Here is a 20,181-nt window from a genome sequence, read left to right on the forward strand (position 1 = left end):
ACATCAATCTTTAGATTGAGGAACATTATGAACCTCAAACAGAACAAGAACTCCACATGAAGACATGTAATTAAACCTCAAGACACCAAATTAAAATAGATATCACAAAACCAGTGTAAGAAAAAAGTAAAAATATTTACAAAGAAAAAATTTCCAAATGACAGTGATATTTCAGCTTTCTAATTCATATTTAACGTAGGCAAATTACTCCCTCAGTTCTCTATAGAAGTCCTTCCAGTAGCTATCTCAAATACATTGCAACAAACACACACACACATTACACCATACACATATATATATGTGTACATATATAAGTATATGTATGTATATATGTACACACACACACACACACACACACACACACATATATATATATATATATATATATAAACACACACACTTAGGGTGCCTGGGTGGTTCAGTCAGTTAAGCGTCTGACTTTGGCTCATCATGATCTCATGGTTCGTGATTTCAGGCCCCACTTAGGGCTTGTGCTGACAGCTCAGAGCCTGGAGCCTGGTTCAGATGCTGTGTCTCCCTCTCTCTCTGCCCCTCCCTCTCTCACACTCTGTGTCTCTCTCTCTCCCAAAAATAAACATTAAAAATTTTTAAAAATATATACTTAAAATTATATATATGGGCTATACTCATACTTTACAGGGAAGTAATTTGTATTCCACTTTCACAACTTTTTTTTGTTTGTTTATTTGAGACAGAGAGAGAGAGAGAGAGAGAGAGAGAGAGAGAGAGAGAGAGAAGGAAAGCACCTGAGTAGGGGGAGGGTCAGAGCGGGGAGAGAGAGAAGGAGAGGGTGAGAGAGAGAGAGAGAGAGAGAGAGAGAGAGAGAGAGAGAGAATCTCAAGTAGGCTCCATGCTCAGCTTGAATCTCGCTGTGGGGCTCAATCCATGACCCTGGGATCATGACCTGAGATGAGATCAAGAGTCGGATGCTCAACTGACTGAGCCACCCAGGCACCCCACTTTTGCAACTCTTTACTGAATAAAGGAAAAACGGTGCCTAACGGTCAACAGTACTGGCTTTGGAATCTGATTTCCTGTCAGGGTTTGAATTTTAGTTTCACTATTATTTATCCACATGACCTTATAGATAAGAAGCTAAATTTTATAGTCCCAGTATTCTCCTTTATATGGATTGCCCTCAGCTTCATCCTCTGTAAGAGGATATTCATACTACCAAATTCTTCATTTTGTAGTCAAAATCTATTGACTTAATTTATTTTCAGTTCTTAACAGAGTGACTAAAATAGAATGAATATTTGGGAACTATGAACTGAATTGCGCCCCACCCCCCCATTCATATGTTGAAACCCTAGCCTTTAATGTGATAGTAGTTAGAGATGGGTCTTGGGGAGGTAATTAGACTTAGTGAAGTCATGAGGGTGGAGCCCCATGATGGGATCAGCATTCTCATAGGAAGAGGAAGAGAAACCAGAACTATGAGTATTCTGATCTCACTGGCAAGCTTTAAGCTATCCAAGGCTGAGTGTACTGACTGTCATTCATGTAAGGTCCCTGACTGATACTCAAAATTCACCAAACAGGTTTCTGACATGTTTTCTTTCTACATAAAATACTCACAGGTAAAGAATATACCTATCATATATAACTGAATGTCTAATTTCTTAGACAGTGATTTCTCATTGTAAATTAACAAATGTTCTTTATTATATATCAGTTTTATAAACACGGAAATCTACTTCTGAGATAGGGATATATGGAGTAACAAAATCAGGTCTTTGAACGTGAACAACTCTGTCAGATCAAAGCCATTATAAATTCTTCATGGTTTTGCAACTTTGTAAGAAGTCTCAGAAGAATCTATTAACCTTCTTCCCTGGGGTGGAGGGGTAAGGGGTGGCGGTACTCTTCTGTCAAGTTTAATTTCTCTAATGTTCAGCTTTAACATTACTTGTCTCCAGGGTTGTGCCCAAGCACCCACTTTGAATGTTCTGTAGTGTCAGAAATAATTCATCTCTCTTTCTGTCTCTCCCTTTTCACCCTCTTTTGTTTTCTCTCTCTTAAAAATATTATTCTTGCATCTAGGGTAATGGTTACTTCCACTGGAATCCTAGAACTCACAAGCTCATTCTTTTGGGGCACTATCTTCTCTCCTAAACCACACAGCATTTGCACAAAGACATTACCTACCCAAACCCTCTTATTATTAGAAGAAATTATAAAAGCTGACATGTTGGGGGGGCATTACTTGAAGTATGTGGTAAATGACTGAAGACAGATTAATATTTCTGGCCCTTCTATCAAAAACCTATTATTCTCAGTAAAAATGAATAAGCAGGTGCCAACACAGATGAAACTAGGATGATTTTTATCTGTTCTGTCTCCATTGTCCACTAAGCCAACCCTTCATAGAAGGGCTCACGCTTTTCTTCATAGAACAAACAGCTAGCTCATGCTTTTTACAGAACCCTTACACCATACATATTAGGATCAGGCCAGGGCCCAGGGCCATCACAGGAGGGACAGTATAATTTTCATTACTATATACTCACCAATACTTTATATTACTATATACTCATCATTTTCCTTACTATCCTTTTGTAGTTCTATATCCCAGTCAATACACTCCACCTCTCATAATTTACTATGATTTCCTACTTTAGTTTCTTCTTTTAATGGGAAAACAAACCACATTTTCACAACATGATGAAACTCTATATAAGTGAACAGAAGTGCTATAAATTGATTTAACTTCTCAGAATTAGCTTATTCTATTAATCCACTTGCCATAATTAGTAGTAATAGCTTGAGTTTTCAAAACACAATTTTGAAATAAATTTTAGTAGACAGATGACTTTTTATAGATTGTTTCATAAATGCATGTAAAGTACACTTACTTGTGGAAGAAATCTTATTAATAAATGAAAAACAAGCACATATTTTAGAATATTCAGGCATCCAATATGACATGTCAGCAGTTGTTTTTCCCATCACCACATTTTTAAATACTAACTTTCCCCCCAATATTGAACTTTGGAGATTTTGTGAAACTTTCCATCTTTGTTAAAGATAAAAAGTTTCCCACTCTTTATTCAAGTTATTCTCAAGAAGAATAGGACAGTGGAAATGTCTTCCCAACTCTACTAAAAAAAAAAAGGACATATTGAAGAAAAATGAAAGCCCACTCACACAAGCACACTGAAGGTCAGCTTGAATTAAACAACACAATTTGAAAGCACTGACTCACTTTGAACTCCATGGGAGCGTACTATTTTCCAGGTTTCTGATGCCACTTCTTTGACATCCACCTGATAGTGATGAATGGGCACACCTCCATGGGAGTCCGGCTTGTTGAAAGAAACCTTGGCTGTGGTCTGTGACAGCTCTATAATCTTCACTCCATAGGGACTGGATGGCACATCTACAAATTAGTAGAAACAAAGGAAATATAAGCCAGGTAATATGGATGGCCATTATTAAAATTTATGGTATTTTGAAAATTAGGAATAAAGGAACATTTCTCCAACTATGTCACTTAGTATATGTGAATTACAAAGCTTGCATAAACTGATGAATGATGTCTTCAAATTGCAAGAAAGTACACATTAGTCAATCTTTACAACTATATCAAATAAAAAATATTCAGTATCAAATCTCATTGACTGGGGCAGTAATTTTACTTGTCTTTTCTATACAATATTAGGATTTTATTTGCATTCATGGAAAACAAGCTTGTGTGTGTGTGTGTGTGTGTGTGTGTGTGTGTGTGTGAGAGAGAGAGAGAGAGAGAGAGAGAGAGAGGAGAGACAGAGAGAGAGAGAGAAAGTGAGGGAGAGAAAAGGAGAGACAGAGAGAGAGGGAGGGAGGGAGGGAGGGAGAGAGAAAGGGAGGGAGAGAGAGAAAAGGAGACACACACACACACACACACACACACACACACACACAGAATGCAGATACAATTAGAAGAAGAAGCAGGGGTGCTTGGGTGGGTCAGTCAGTTAAGCATGCAACTTTGGTTCAGGTCAAGATTCACGTTCATGGGTAGGAGCCCTTCATTGGGCTCTGTGCTGACAGGTCAGAACCTGGAGCCCACTTCATATTCTGTGTCTCCCTCTCTCTCTGCCCCTCCCCTGCACACACTCTGTCTCTCTCTGTCTCTCAAAAAATATATATGTATATATATGAAAAAAACCAGACTTTATTGAATTTTTAGAATAAATAATTATCTTTTGTGAAAATTTGAGATTTATTTTCTTCTTGTTCATTCAAATTATAGTAATAATTTTGGGAAAGTATTAAGTTTAGAACACACGTCATTATGAACTAAATAAAATTGCAAGCTGTCCGTTTTAGTTTCATTTATATATTATTTAACTAAAATAAACCTTTATTTGAAATAGTTAAGTTGTAATCACTGTATTTAAAAAAATAGCCATAAAATCTTTCTTGTGTGTGTTTTTGTATCAATTCATTACTCACATTATTTAAAGGTCAATAAAGTATCCTGAAGGAAAATTTATATCATTTTCCAGCATACAAAACTTTATAAACAAGTATCAAAAATGGTAAAAAGGCAAGAGGGGAAAAAAAATCAAGGGAGACAAATTCTCATTGGAATTAACGAATTGAAACTTCTAGTGCAGAATCATGAAGAATTAGAGGCACATTAAACATTGAAGGGATCTATGTCTATGTCTCTCAATTTATCTTTCTTTTTTTTTCCTTTTTAAAAAAGTAATCTCTATACCCAACATGGGGTTCAAACCCAAGATCCCAAGGAAGGTCAAAGAATCACATGCTATACTGACTGAGCCAGCCAGGAGCACCTGTCTCTCTTTCTTTTCAATACCACATTGGAAACAATCATAAAATTGGAAAATTACATAAAATTTACTGAAAAATATACATATATTATAAAAATATGATTAAATATGTCATTTCATCTTTGAACATAATTTTATTTTAAAAAGGCGATTGAAAATAACAGCAAATGCAAATCCCTATTCTATATAATCAAACATTAATATAAAAGTCTCTAATGGCTGTCAAAAGTCAACTGTCCCATCGGGGCGCCTGGGTGGCTCAGTTGGTTAAGCGTCCGACTTCAGCTCAGGTCATGATCTCGTGGTCCGTGAGTTCGAGCCGCGCGTCGGGCTCTGTGCTGACAGCTCAGAGCCTGGAGCCTGTTTCAGATTCTGTGTCTCCCTCTCTCTGACCCTCCCCCGTTCATGCTCTGTCTCTCTCTGTCTCAAAAATAAATAAACGTTAAAAAAAATTAAAAAAAAAAAAAGTCAACTGTCCCTTATTTGCTGAAGCTGAAGGAGAGCACAATAGATCACATAAAAATATGCCTTATAATTGGTATTGGCAAGAGCCAGGAGGTCAGGTTTTTGGTCTTTGGATGTGAATATTGCAGAGAAATGTATGAATGTACATTTCAGCTCTAATTAGTAACAGTAAATTATTTGGAGATAATATTTTAAATGCATTATGGAATAACTCAAAGGTTTGGAAATAAATGTATAGAATACTGATGCCTCCTAAAGTCATATTGCTATGAAAATCTTATCTGGAAATAAAAATTGTAAATTATCTAAATAATCTATGAAGTGTCACCATACATAAACCTTATAATATTTTCATGTTTCTTTAATCCCTAGATTATAACTGTAGGTTCTTTTCACCCGTAGGTTTGATCTAAAGTTCACAGAAAGGAAACATACACACACCAACACATTGATTGTTTTTTTTTTAATATGAAATTTATTGTCAAATTGGTTTCCATACAACACCCAGTGCTCATCCCAACAGGTGCTCTCCTCAATGCCCATCACCCAACCTCCCCTCTCTCCCAACCCCCCATCACCCCTCAGTTTATTCTCAGTTTTTAAGAGTTTCTTATGGTTTGGCTCCCTCTCTCTCTAACTTTCTTTCCCTTCCCTTCCCCTCCCCCATGGTCTTCTGTTAAGTTTCTCAGGATCCACATAAGAGTGACAACATATGGTATCTGTCTTTCCCTGTATGACTTATTTCACTTAGCATAACTCTTCAGTTCCATCCACGTTGCTACAAAAGGCCATATTTCATTCTTTCTCATTGCCAAGTAGTATTCCACTGTGTATATAAACCACAATTTCTTTATCCATTCATCAGTTGATGGACATTTAGGCTCTTTCCATAATTTGGCTATTGTTGAAAGTGCTGCTATAAACATTGGGGTACAAGTGCCCCTATGCATCAGCACTCCTGTATCCCTTGGGTAAATTCCTAGCAGTGCTATTGCTGGGTCATAGGGTAGATCTATTTTTAATTTTTTGAGGAACGTCCACACTGTTTTCCAGAGTGGCTGCACCAGTTTGCATTCCCACCAACAGTGCAAGAGGGTTCCCGTTTCTCCACATCCTTTCCAGCATCTATAGTCTCCTGATTTGTTCATTTTAGCCACTCTGACTGGCATGAGGTTGTATCTCAGTGTGGTTTTGATTTGTATTTCCCTGATGAGGAGTGACGTTGAACATCTTTTCATGTGCCTGTTGGCCATCTGGATGTCTTCTTTAGAGAAGTGTCTATTCATGTTTTCTGCCCATTTCTTCACTGGATTATTTGTTTTTTGGGTGTGGAGAAGAATGAAACTAGACCACTTTCTTACACCATTCACAAAAATAAACTCAAAATGGATAAAGGACCTGAATGTGAGACAGGAAACTATCAAAACCCTAGAGGAGAAAGCAGGAAAAAACCTCTCTGACCTCAGCCGCAGCAATTTCTTACTTGACACATCTCCAAAGGCAAGGGAATTAAAAGCAAAAATTGACTATTGGGACCTCATGAAGATAAAAACCTTCTGCACTGCAAAGGAAACAGTCAACAAAACTAAAAGGCAACTAACGGAATGGGAAAAGATATTTGCAAATGACTTATCGGACAAAGGGCTAGTATGCAAAATCTATAAAGAACTCACATTGATTGTTTAGAAGACTGCCAATTCTTCACCCCCATGCCCATGACTCTCTAATGTCAACTAGGCCTAAATTGGACAAAATGGCAATTATAATCTTCAGTTTAAGGATACTTTTAAAAAACAATGATTCAGTTGGTTAAGTGCCTGACTGTTGATTTCAGCTCAGGTCATGATCTCATGGTTTGTGAGTTCAAACCCCACAATGGGCTCTGCATTGACAGTGCTGAACCTGCTTGGGATTCTCTCTCTCTCTCTCTCTCTCTCTCTCTCTCTCAAAATAAAGAAATAAACTTAAAAAAATAAAAAAAGAAAGGTACTAAGTACTGAGGTTGGGAGGAAGAGATGTGAGACCTCTTGGGCTCCACCTTTGAGCCCATTTGGAAGGGGTCCACATATTTGGAAGGGACATGGTCCTTGATTCTTACTCTGACCACAGACATATGCAGTATCAGCTGAGCTGTGCACTTGACATGATACAACTATAGATAAATAAGGCTTTTTTTCTTAGCATGAAGGTACCACTACCAAAACTTGAGCCAGTGGGTATCTTTTTCTAGCCAGATAGTCTATTTTCAGACCTGTTGACTCTTACTCTGGTTTTCCATTTATATTTACTTTTTGTTGGCCTCTACTTTCTGTTACCTGACTAAAAGAAAAACATGCTTGTGACTAATATCTTCCTGAATATTTTTCTTTTATATTCTGATTTTATATGTCCAACCACTTACTGGCTACCAAATTATTCCATGTATGTGTGTATACACACGCACACACACACACACACACTCACTCACTGAGTGAGTAAAAGGGACTGGAATATACTCAGTCCCCAGGAAATATATGATGAATTAAACATTTCAGTAATTAAAAATAATATACAAAGGTAGAGAACATATTCAAGTGAATAGGGCCGAATATGCCTAGAACCAATGTCTCTAATTCTTCACCCTCTCCATTGTTTGTTTTTTTTTTTTTTAACACAGGTAACTTTATTTTTTTTTCAATATATGAAGTTTATTGTCAAATTGGTTTCCATACAACACCCAGTGCTCATCCCAAAAGGTGCCCTCCTCAATACCCATCACCCACCCTCCCCTCCCTCCCACCCCCCATCAACCCTCAGTTTGTTCTCAGTTTTTAAGTCTCTTATGCTTTGGCTCTCTTCCACTCTAACCTCTTTTTTTTCCTTCCCCTCCCCCATGGGTTTCTGTTAAGTTTCTCAGGATCCACATAAGAGTGAAAACATATGGTATCTGTCTTTCTCTGTATGGCTTATTTCACGTAGCATCACACTCTCCAGTGTTTTTTAATTGCATTCATCCTTGAGCCTATCTCTTATATACAACACAATAAGTCAAAGTTATTTCCATCATTCCTACATCATAATTTTTGTGTTCATCTCCTCCTTCCTGTTTCCACTGTGAAGTCCAAGTCCTATCTGCCTCTACCTGCAATGCCATTAGTGGCTCTTGGCTTCCTTTCCTATTGGACATCCCACCAAATTTCAATCCATACGGTGTGTAAATGCAAAATCAATCTTTCTAAAGCACCACTCTACTCACGCCACTTCCCTAAGCAAGGTATTCAGAAGCTTCCTCCTCTTTATACCTTGAAGCTTAGACCTTTCAGTCTGGCTTTCAATATCCTGAATTACCTAACCTCACTGGGTCTATGCAAACAGAGGATCATATTGTAGAAGGCTATCAAACACAGTCCAATGTTTCAAATGGGGCTTGTGGATCTTGAATTCCATACACAAAGCTTCCATCACTGTTAGCATATTTTTCTAAACTATTTCTTAGCATCCTCCGTCTCAATAATTAATGAATGCTACCCATCAGTGAATGAATAGAACAATTGTACAAACACGCGTTTCTTTCTTTATTCTTCCTTTTCACCTCTACTAGAACCAATATAGAGTTGGATGAAGAGCCTAGATATATATCATCAGAGTCTATGGATCCAAAGTCCGGTTTTGCTACCTTTCTCAGCTGCAATCTTGGACAAATCTTGTCTTTTCAACCATCAGTATTTTTCTTTCTAAAATGGAGATTGGAATAATACCCAATGTTAAGGTTGCTATCAGTATCAAGTAATGGCTAACACAAAACAGATCCTGAGATACATTAAGCACTTAGTAAGTGTTAGTCATTGTAATTTTGTTATCCCTCCCTGGTAACTATCCCCCTTCTATTGCATTATTGTGTATCCACTGACACCTATCAATATTTCAGTTTAAGGTAATAGATCTAACACTGAGGTTCAGCTTAGAAATGGGAACTGTGTGTAACAGCAAAAATTGGTGCCATAATCTAGGAGTAGGACAGAAACAATCTTTAGCAGATTGTTGTAGGAGTTGCCAGACGACCCTGCACAAATTAAATGTATTGACTCTTAGTTTCCTCATAAACAAAAAGGTAATAATGCCAACACTGAAGTTGCTATTGTGAGGATACATTGCTGGATATAAGTCACTGGAAATTCACAAAAACTATTTTCCCTTATCCTTTCTGTAAAAAGGCTGTCAGTATATTCATAATGTTGATAAATTTTTGATATTATGCATATACCTAAAGCCATAGTTTGGTCAAAGCATAAAGGCAAAAACTTCTAAAAAGTCTGCCTTGGTGATTATTTTATCTTGTAATAGATCAAGAAACAATGGAAAAGGTTGATTCTCTGACTTTAATTCTGATAAATAAAAGAATGGAATTAAATAAAGAGATAGTAGTAAATGAAGCGGAAGAACATGAAGCCTTATTTAAAAAAAAGAGCACAGCAATCTGATATATATATATATATATATATAAATTTTTTTTAACGTTTATTTATTTTTGAGACAGAGAGAGACAGAGCATGAATAGGGGAGGGGCAGAGAGAGAGGGAGACACAGAATCTGAAACAGGCTCCAGGCTCTGAGCTGTCAGCACAGAGCCCGACGCGGGGCTCGAACTCACAGACTGTGAGATCGTGACCTGAGCCGAAGTCGGACGCTTAACTGACTGAGCCACCCAGGCGCCCCTGATATATATATATAAATGTTTGAAAACAGATTCAAAATAATACATCAAATATTACGTTCCTCTGCCTAACAGAAAAAGGAGACCAAAGTGAGGCTATACTCTAGAAAGCAAAATTCTGAAAATATATGTCCGAAGATACTCATGTGGAAGATAAAGAATGGAGCTCATAAATATAATGTAAGCACACAGGAGATCACAGATGACTAAATGTTTTAGAAACATTTCTAAAGTGAGGGGCACATGGGTAGCTCAGTCTGTTAAAGTGTCCAGCGTGGGTTTGAGCCCTGCATCGGGCTCTGTGCTGACAGCTCTGAGCCTGGGGCCTGCTTTGAATTCTCTGTCTCCCCCACCCTCTCTCTGCCTCTTCCCTGCTTGTGTTCTCTCTCTCCAAAATAAATAAATAAATAAATAAATAAATACTGAAAAAAAAAAAGAAACCTGTCTAAAGTGAGATGAAACATGGAATTACAAAACTGTATTTCCTCAGGCTTCAGGATAAACTGAGATATAATATGTTGAAGACAGCAACAGCCACAAGGATTAGTTGTGTGTGTGTGTGTGTGTGTGTGTGTGTGTGTGTGTGTGTGTGAGTGTGAGTGTGTGTGTATATGTTTTAGCTCTTCACACTCTCTTCCTCACCTGCATCCACAAGTCTCAGCAAACATAAATAGACCTCAATATCAAGAGTGAAAACAGAAGTAATCAAGCAAGTTCGCTCAAATCGTACCCTATCATTTCTGGAATGAACCTGTAATGGAAAGCTTCCCTTCTCTTTACGAAGACCAAACACTCCATCTCTGAAGGGAATTTCTTTACCTTTTCTCTTCTCCAGAACACTGCGTCACCAGATAGCTCTTCTCTTCCCTTTTCTTCTCTTTATAATTTTAGTCTTTCTTGGCAACTTATTACCACGAACTATAATTTCCACATGACAAATTTTCTTCAGTCCTACTCTCTCCTCAGGCAATAAACTCTTGTTTTGCTTCCCTGTCACTCTATTTCAACAGGTCAATTTTTGCCCTAACATCTTTACTTCTGGGAATTTGATTTCCTCGAATGCTGGGAAGCTGGTGACTAAGGTATGGCTCAGAGTCACTGACTCAGCTCTTTCCCCACAGATGAGGATGTGGTATTACTAAACTTAGATCAATTGGAAGAGTTTGATATTTGTCAACCTTCCCTTAAGTGGAAGTACTCAAGCGAGTATTTGGCCAGAAATACGCTTTAAATCTAGACAATAGAAGTATCTTAGACATTTTCTATTGACACATCACATCCATTTTTATCATCTAAGCTACTGCCCTTTATCATAAGAAAGGGAAGGCGAACTCTTCCTTAACTCTTCCTTTCCCAGACTCGCTTGCTGGTATGGTTTTAAGTGTTAGGAAGGCACTTAGGATGAGGTGTACGAGTAAGCGGTGTAGAATGCTGAGGGGGTGTCAACGCCATTCCTGCTTTTCTGAGGAGGTGCCCCTGGATGATGGATGGCAGAAGCCGGACTCCCTACCCCACCGCCTGTCTGTGCAGTTTCTGGTGCAGAGTGGCTGTGAAGTCAGTACAGTGGTAGCTTGGCAGTAGGTCAGCTTCCTGACCTCTGGTTAGCAGTTGCAGACTTGACCCCTGAACCGCACTTCGCTAATTTGTGAGCTCAGAAACAGAACACTGGTGGCTCTCTCTTCATCCCCTTCCTCTGCCTTCCCAATGATTCTAGAACCACCCCACTCTCAATTTCAGGTTTCTTTCTGCTTGGTTTCTACATCAGTCTCCATCTGATAAACGTCCTAAATATTAAGGGAATTGTCACACGAAGGATTGATCTTCCTGGATTTAGCAAGCCCGTGTAATATGCAGTATTACTATCGATGCATCGCCCCTCAGGGACTATGTTGCGATGGGTTCTATCTGCTTCTGCTCTGACACCCACACTTTTTCGAATAAGATTTTGTGCATATTTTTCCTACTTCAATTGTAAACGTAATCTAACATCATAGCAAATCCTCAGCACATCTTAAACCCTATCCATTTCCTCTTATTTCACTGCCTTTCTGGTTTTCTCCAAATAATTATTCTACTAATCTTTTCACCACACTTGATCACCTATGTTTAAAATTTTCTTCGTACAAGTGGATATATTAAGTCTCTGAATAATTGTTTTTCATTTTATTTGTTCCTACACTTTTAAGTCCAACAATTAAGCTTAGGTAACCCAGGGATCTCTCCCTAATTATATCACTTTCACCTCTGATATTCTCCACTGAAGTGCTCATTTACTCCTGAGGTACGAGTGGAAATTATTTCCCTCCATAATACCTAAATGTTGACCCTTCTCACAAGTCATGGGCTCCAATCTCCCATTATTAAGTGGGCATTTCAACTATGACCAATAAGCAAATTAAATAAAACATAATAAATCTCTGATGCATTCAATAATTCATATAAACTTACTATAAGCCAGGCAGTTGTCTATATCTGGGGTAAAATTGAGACATCAGTCACTACTCTTATGGTGGTTACATTCCAGTTACATAAAAGTAATTATATATATTAATTTTTTTATTGTAATTATTGTGGTCAAAATTTAAGCAGGTAAGGGAGAGGGTTGGTGGGGATGGGCATGAGAGTTGGAGTGTTATAGTTTCAAATTAGGTGAACAAGAGTATCTTTGCTAAAAAAGTAATATTTAAACAAGGACTTAACAGAGAAAAACACAGCTCATGAAAATGCTAGGAAGATAAAATAGTAAGCATAAAGATGAGATATGCTTTGGGTTTTTAAATAAGAGAGGGACCATCTGTGCAGAGGGGCATGACTCAGGTGGAAAAAAGAGACAAATGTCAGAGGAGGCCAATGGGAGCAGGGTAGGAAGAAACCTTGAAAAGGCTGATAGGCTTTTACAATCACGATGGCTCCATCCCTGGACAAAATGTTAAACCACTGAAATGCTTTAAGCATAAAGGAATTACGTGTTTGTTTGTTTGCTTGGTTTTTGCTACAGAATAAGTCTTCTTGATTTTTTTTTTAATTTAAACTATACTCTAGGCAGGCATAGGCCAAAGCAGGAAGGAAAGTTTCGGAATTTATGCAATGATCTATATTAAAAGCAAAAGCAAACCAACTAACCAAATGAACAAAAAAAAAAAAAAAACAACTAGAGAGGTGCCTGGGTAGTTAAGTCAGTTAAGTATCTGACCCTGGATTTCAGTTTAGATCATGATCCCAGGGTAATAGGATAGAGCCCCATGTCAGGCTCTGTGCTGAGTATGGCACCTGCTTAACATTCTCTCTCTTTCTTCCTCTGCCCCTCTCCCTTGTTCACATGCAAACAGTCTAGAATACAGAGTTTTAGTTCATGAGAGCAATGAGACTGGAAATAACTTGCCAGTAGAATGAACAAGAACTCTCAAGGGGTTGGGCCTGGGTAAATAAGTAGATTCAAGGATGCTTGGTCCAAACAACTGGAAAAAGACAGTTGCCATTTGCTGAGATGGTAAAGAATGCCACAGGAAGATATATAGGGGTGAATATAGGAGACTGGCTTTGGATATCTGGGCATCTGGACATTTGTACTGACTTCAGGACATGTAAGTGGAGAGGGAATTAAACACGGAGATATAAAAGCATAGCATTCAGGAAAAAGATCCAAGCTAAAGGTGTATATTGGAGTTACAGAGTACAGGTGGTATTTAAATCCATAAGAATTTATTAGCATAGCATAGGTTATGAGTTTTTATGAAACAAAAAACTATCCAAAAAACTGAGGCACAGTGACTTTTAACAGGTCAAAGAGATTTGTAACAACTAGCAAAAGAGCCTAAGCAAAGCCCCATGAGGAAGAAGGAAAACCAGAAAAAATGGTGACATGCTAGCTATGTTGGGTGGTGGAGAGATTGTTCAAGGAGAAAGAAGTTATCAACTTCTTTTTGGGTAATATTCTGCCTCTAGATCAAGAAGTCTGAGGATTGAGAATGGACCACTGAATTGAGCATGGGAAGGTCAACAGATACCTTAATAATAGCGGGTTTTATAAGAGAAGTAGAGGTAAAAACCTGACTGGAAGGGTGAGAGGAAAATAATTAGGTTCAGAAAATATAAATGATTCTTTTGTGAAGTTTATTTATTAAGGGAGAGTAGGGGTGCAGAGAAATGACATAGTGGCCAGAAGGATTTATAAGGTCAAGATGATTTTCTTAAGACAAGAACATTTTTACTATGGAAATAAAAGCTTACTCTTTTTACACTGACACCCACCAGAACAAAAGAAAAGCAACCCATCTGCCTATTATATACATATGCAGTCACACATGTATATGTACATACCTATAAAGAATATGTATATTCTACGTTCCCCCTTTCTGGAACAGTGGACAATACTTTAAGATGTTTGAGTTCACGCTTATGTATTTTGGGCTACTTATGTATATTCTATATTTCCCCTTTCTGGAACAGTGGACAATACTTTAAGATGTTTGAGTTCACGCTTACGTATTTTGGGCTACTTAGAGAAACATGGAAATAGGCAATTGCCCCATACCCTATGCTATGTTGAAATCAGTCTCTATAATGCTACCAAGATAAATGGATCATGCTGCTTCGTGACTAAAGAACTGCAAACTTCCCTTGGTATATACATGATGTAGCAGAACGTGAACATGATGGATGTTTTAAAAGGGATCTGTAATTTGACCTTACTTTTCTATTTTCATCACCACCACGGCTCCCCTCATACCATATAGCCTCCAGGTTCCCCTTTCTCTACAGTCTATGCCACTTCACAGCATGGGATCTTTGTACAGTCACTTTGATGTTTTCTATCTTACCCTTTATTTTCACTGGACCTGTTTCTACTCAGTCTTTCAGACTTAACTCAGAAGTCGACACCTGTTTGAAGCCTTCCCCAAGAATTCCAAACAGAACTCCATTTTGTGTTCCCAAGCATTTAACCTACACTTCTACAGCAATCCTTTTCTTTTGTACTCTAACTTAAATGTAAAAACCAGGGGCCCTATGTTACTCATCTTCAGATTCCCGAGGTCTCAAACAGTGTTTGACACTTACTAGAAACTCATTATACATATGTCGAGTACGTGAAACAATGATTAAAAATTGATACAAGTATGGACTCCTTAAAAATAAGATCTAGCTATCCCATTTCCTTTATTTTCAGAGAAGCATGGTTGTTAGAAAATTAAGATGATGCCATACATAGTTTCTGAAGACTTGCAAAAGTTTTCCTCACAGTTTTGAGGGGCAAAAAAGGAGCCTGTTGTAGACGTTTCCAGACTAGATAATAAAACCGATCAGGTAAGAGAAACCTGGCTTTATATTCAGTTGAAGAAAGTGTGTTTTCAAATGAACTTTCACCTGATTTCAAGTTTTATGTAACAAGGGTCTGGATAAAATATGATCCCAATATAAGGACAAGTAGATTGACTATAATTCCACATATACCGAATTCTATTCAGTTTATTCAGGTTAGCCTGTAAGCAGATCTCTATTCTCAAAAATGACTTGATAGACTTCTCCATGACTTGGGTGAAAACACAGATAACCACACTTCATGATATTTTTGAATTAAGTCAATCCTGGAAAAAAGGCTAGACATTGGATTTGACAGGGCCTCTCAATAGGTTAAAAAGATGAGCCCAATGGACAAGATGAGATTTAATAGGGGTAAGTACAGGGTCCTGACTGAGGTTAAAAGAAAAATCAATTGTGGGGCACAGGACTGGAGAACTCACTTAAGAACAGTCTGTGGGAAAAAGATGTAGGCTAGAAGGAAAAAAAGTGGCAAAATCAAATGAAATTTTGTATCCTTTAATAGAAATATAGTGTCCAGAGTAAGTGAGGTCATTATCCCATTATCAAATTTTACTATGCATTACTCTACAAGGTCTAGATCTAAGTATTTTTTCCTAGATCTAAGTATTATATCTAAAGAGGCATTTAACAAACTGACTTTTACCCAAAGATGAATTATCAATATGAACGACAGCTTGGCCATAATAGTAGCTAGCTAGTATTTACTGAGTACATGACCTGTGCTGCTGTTTTGAATTCATTTTCTCACTTAGTTTTCACATACGTCTAATCAAGTGGAGCTTGGAATGGCTTCTGGGGAGCATTGAAACCCCCTTCAGGACAGAAGCACCCATTCGCCAATGTGGGATGTGTTGCCTGACAGCTGACAGCGGATTCCATCTCCTCAAAGTCCCCAGGAGAAGGTGACTTTACCAGAAAATCATATCAATTAATGAAGCCACTGTGAGCTCATCATATTAAGATTTAATATGAAAAGTTTACAGTTAAAAGTGAAATACAACAAACATCAAATGAATTAGGAAAGTTAAGCTTATGAATCATTTGATAAAGTTTAAAAGTTAGATTAAATGTCTTGAGGAAAACTTTAAAATATACTATATACATAGGAGTATGTAGACTGCCTTGTCAGAACATGATTTACTGGAAGTAGAAAATTATAAGGAAGGAATGATAATTGTTAACAATATGATTGTAATTTGATTTGCCTTAAATGCGCTTTACATTTTTTTGCCCCAAGATAGGAATCTAAATCAAAAATGAAATTATGTTTTCTACAAAGAAGGATTATCACCTAAGAAGTACACTTGAAAAAAATTCATGACCAAGTCTTCAAATATATATACATATGTATATATACATATATACATATGTATGTATATATATATATATGTGTATATATATATATGTATATATATATTCTTCTCTCCCAGAATAAATAAAGGCAAATGAAGTGAGAGGCATGGAGGTGAAATAGCCAGCTCATGAACATAAGTGGTATCTGTATGCCAATTTTCATATGTATATATATATATATATATATATATATATATATATATATATATGTATATGTCTCGCTCTTCATCTAATTGTGTTTGCCCCTGGTATTTTGGTAAAAAGTTAATATAACAAAACTGATTATAAGACATATATGGGCTGGTTTATAATTACAGTTTTATAAAGATAGGAAACAAACCAAAGAGAACTGAATCAATCCTTGCTCATAAACATGAAACCAGGGCCTAATAGAAAGACCTGTTCGGGGCTTTTCTGATTTAATCCAAGCACAGGTAAATATGTTTTATTTTAGAAAAATCATTTTAAAAATGGATACAAGTTCCTTCATGTTATTTGGGAGAACGAGAAAAGAAAACTGGCAGTCACTACTAGGACTTGGCCAATTAAGATCACATGTAGGAAATAGTAGCAGAAGAAAAAGGATGTTGCCTTCCTACTGACCCTCATAGGACACCTTTGATCTAGCCACTATTTTATCCTACTTATTATTTAAATCATCATAATAGATATAATAAATTATGTGTTTACATATTGTTTTCTAATTTTTAAATGTATCTTTCTTCCTTAAAATAAGTATAAATAATATCTCATGTATTTCTTTGAGCTACTGTGAGAATTATGTTGATGACTACTCACGATTCAATGTAAATAATCACTCCTATTTTTCTTCTCGCTACAATTTTATCAAACTGTTCTCTCCCAGAAGAAATAAAGGCAAATGAAGAGGGAGGCATGGAAGTGAAATATCCAGCTCATGAACATAAGTGCTGTCTGTATGCCAATGTCCATACCCTGTTATACCATACACTTCCATAGCCTACTTAATCAAAGATTATACCTCCACTGTTAAGAAAAGACCTATCATCATACTTACTAAGAGATTTTAGAAAAAAAGATGTCTAGGGCACCTGGGTAGCTCAGTCAGTTAAGTGTACGATTTGAGTTCAAGCCCTGCATCGGGCTTTGTGCTGACAGCTCAGAGCCTGGAGCCTGCTTCCAATTCTGTGTCTCCCTCTCTCTCTGCCCCTCCCCTGCTCACACTCTGTCTCTCTCACCTTCAAAACTAAATAAACATTAAAAAAACATGAAGGGCATTAGTAGGATGACAGGTAGGATCAGATTTTAGTCTTTGGATTAGACAGTAATTTAATTGTTTTATAGAGCTTTTGTAGGGGAATGTTTTGTTACATACAGTAAATACACGCTGAAGTTGGCCCCCGATAAATGGCTCAGATAAAAAAAATATAAGTTCTATGAACTATTCTCACAAATTTCCTATGAGTATGAAATTATGTTCAAAGAAAAAAGAATAAAGAGGAAGGAAACTAAGGCCAATAAATACACATAAGATATCTTGTGAACATAACCTGTGAGCAGAGAGAGAGGGAGACACAGAATCTGAAGCAGGCTCCAGGCTCTGACCTGTAAGCATAGAGGCCTACGTGGGGCTCAAGGTCACAAACTGCGAGACCATAACCTGGGCCCAAGTCAGAGGCTTAACCAACTGAGCCACCCAGGCGCTCCCCTAGTAATGTCCTTTGTAGCAAAAGATGCAGGCATGGCATTTATTTGTTATTTATCTTTACTGTCCTTTAATCTAGAAAGTTTCCTCAATCAGTCCTTTGTTTGCATGGCTTTGATACTTTGAAGGCTGGTTATTTTGTAGATGGTACCTCAATTTGGACTTGTCTTACATTTCCTCATACTAGATCCTGATATGCACGTTTGGCAGGAATATTACAATTGTTATTATGTGTTCTTCTCATTACCTATTTCTGGTAGCACCCAAGTTTAATTTTCTCATTACTGGTGATGTTAATTTTGATCACTTAATTAAAGTGGGATCTGGTAGGTTTATCAACCGTAATGTTATTATTTTTCCATTGTATTTAAAAATAATTTGAGGAGTAGACACTTTAAAAACATTTCCATTTATTTTTTTTGTCATCTGACTAAATTTTTTCTCATTGTACTCGCATTAGCAACCATTGATGCCCCTCAGCTGAATTCATTTGTATTATGATATTTATTAAAATTGGTTGATGGATGTTTTTGACATGTCTCTCTCTCTCTACTTTTTTTTATTAATTTCTTTTCCTCCTGGCACAACACATTTTTCCAGGCTTATTTTGTACTTGGTTCCACTGTTAGAATCAGCAATTTTACAAGAAACCCTGGTTACTTTTACTGAAGAATGGTATTTAGAAACCAAGAAGTAGGGGAGCCTGGGTGGCTCAGTTGGTTAAGCCTCTGACTCTTGACTTCAGTTCAGGTCATGATCTCATGTTCATGGGTTCTAGCCCCACATTGGGCTCTATGCTAGTGGTGGGGAGCCTGCTTGGGATTCTCTCTCCCTATCTCTCTGCCCCTCCCCTGCTAGTTGCAGCCTCTCTCTCTCCCTCCCTCTCTCTCTCTCTCTCTCTCTCTCAAAATAAATAAATAAACTTTAGAAACAAATAAAACCAAGAAGTGGGTACCAGGCTAGTATGCTCTTTGCTGCTGAGGTGTTACACATCCCAAGTCCTCTTGGTGGATAGAGATAGATCAGAAATTGTTTTCTAAGTAAGATTCCTGACAAAAAGAAGTTCCTTGTAGAAATGGCTGAATACACACACACACACACACACACACACACACACACACATCTTTACTTCTTTTCTCCTTTCTATCTTTATCAACATACGTTAAAACCAGACTTCACACTGGTAACTCCAATCCCCAACCATTATCCCAGGGTTATTCTAGTTTTTGTCCTTTATCTGCAACTTTAAAGGTGAGATGATTAGTTCATACTGTATTATACTTTATATACTTACTGATGTTACCCCATACACTTGTAGAAATGAGTCATGAATCACTGCCCCCACCCTTTTACTTGGTTGGATCCCTCCTTAACACTGATTAGGTTCCAATACTCCTCTCTGGGTTGCTGTATCTGTCTTGGCACATGGAAATCCTTCTCACCTGCCTAGACTCCAACATCCCACACTAGACCACTGTGGCCCCCTTTAGTCTATTAACTCTGCTGAGGGTATGACACCCTATTCCAGGCTGTTGTGCCCCCACCCACATACAGATGTCTACCTTACTTTGATGTAGGACTTAATTTTAAAGGAGGCAAAAAAGGAAGATAAGGAAGGAAAAGAAAAAGGAAAAAAATGATTTTTGAAACAAAGGAAGTTAAAAGGGTAGCTTTTTCCTGTATTTATCACTGAATATGTAGCACATAATTTCATATGCAATTTTAGCTGCTTTATTTTATTGCCCCTTTGAATCTAAATAACCTGGTATAGTATAAAATACCATATAATAAATTATCTGTAATTTTACTAGGTCAGACAGGCCAATGAAATTTTGAGCTGTGATATTTACACCCGTTTTGAA

The 20,181-nt window shown here is 37.4% G+C and overlaps 1 protein-coding gene across 1 annotated transcript in view; it reads right to left on the minus strand.

Annotated features, from left to right (window-relative positions):
• NCAM2 (neural cell adhesion molecule 2) overlaps positions 1 to 20,181 on the minus strand; it is a 222,499-nt gene that overhangs the window by 80,869 nt on the left and 121,449 nt on the right. The window contains exon 12 of the mRNA XM_042954333.1: positions 3,227 to 3,400. Coding sequence (XP_042810267.1) covers positions 3,227 to 3,400 — 174 coding nt within the window. The remainder of the gene's footprint in view (positions 1 to 3,226; positions 3,401 to 20,181) is intronic.

The sequence above is a fragment of the Panthera leo genome, chromosome C2 (genome assembly GCF_018350215.1).
Source record: "Panthera leo isolate Ple1 chromosome C2, P.leo_Ple1_pat1.1, whole genome shotgun sequence".
Classification (NCBI taxonomy): domain Eukaryota; kingdom Metazoa; phylum Chordata; class Mammalia; order Carnivora; family Felidae; genus Panthera; species Panthera leo.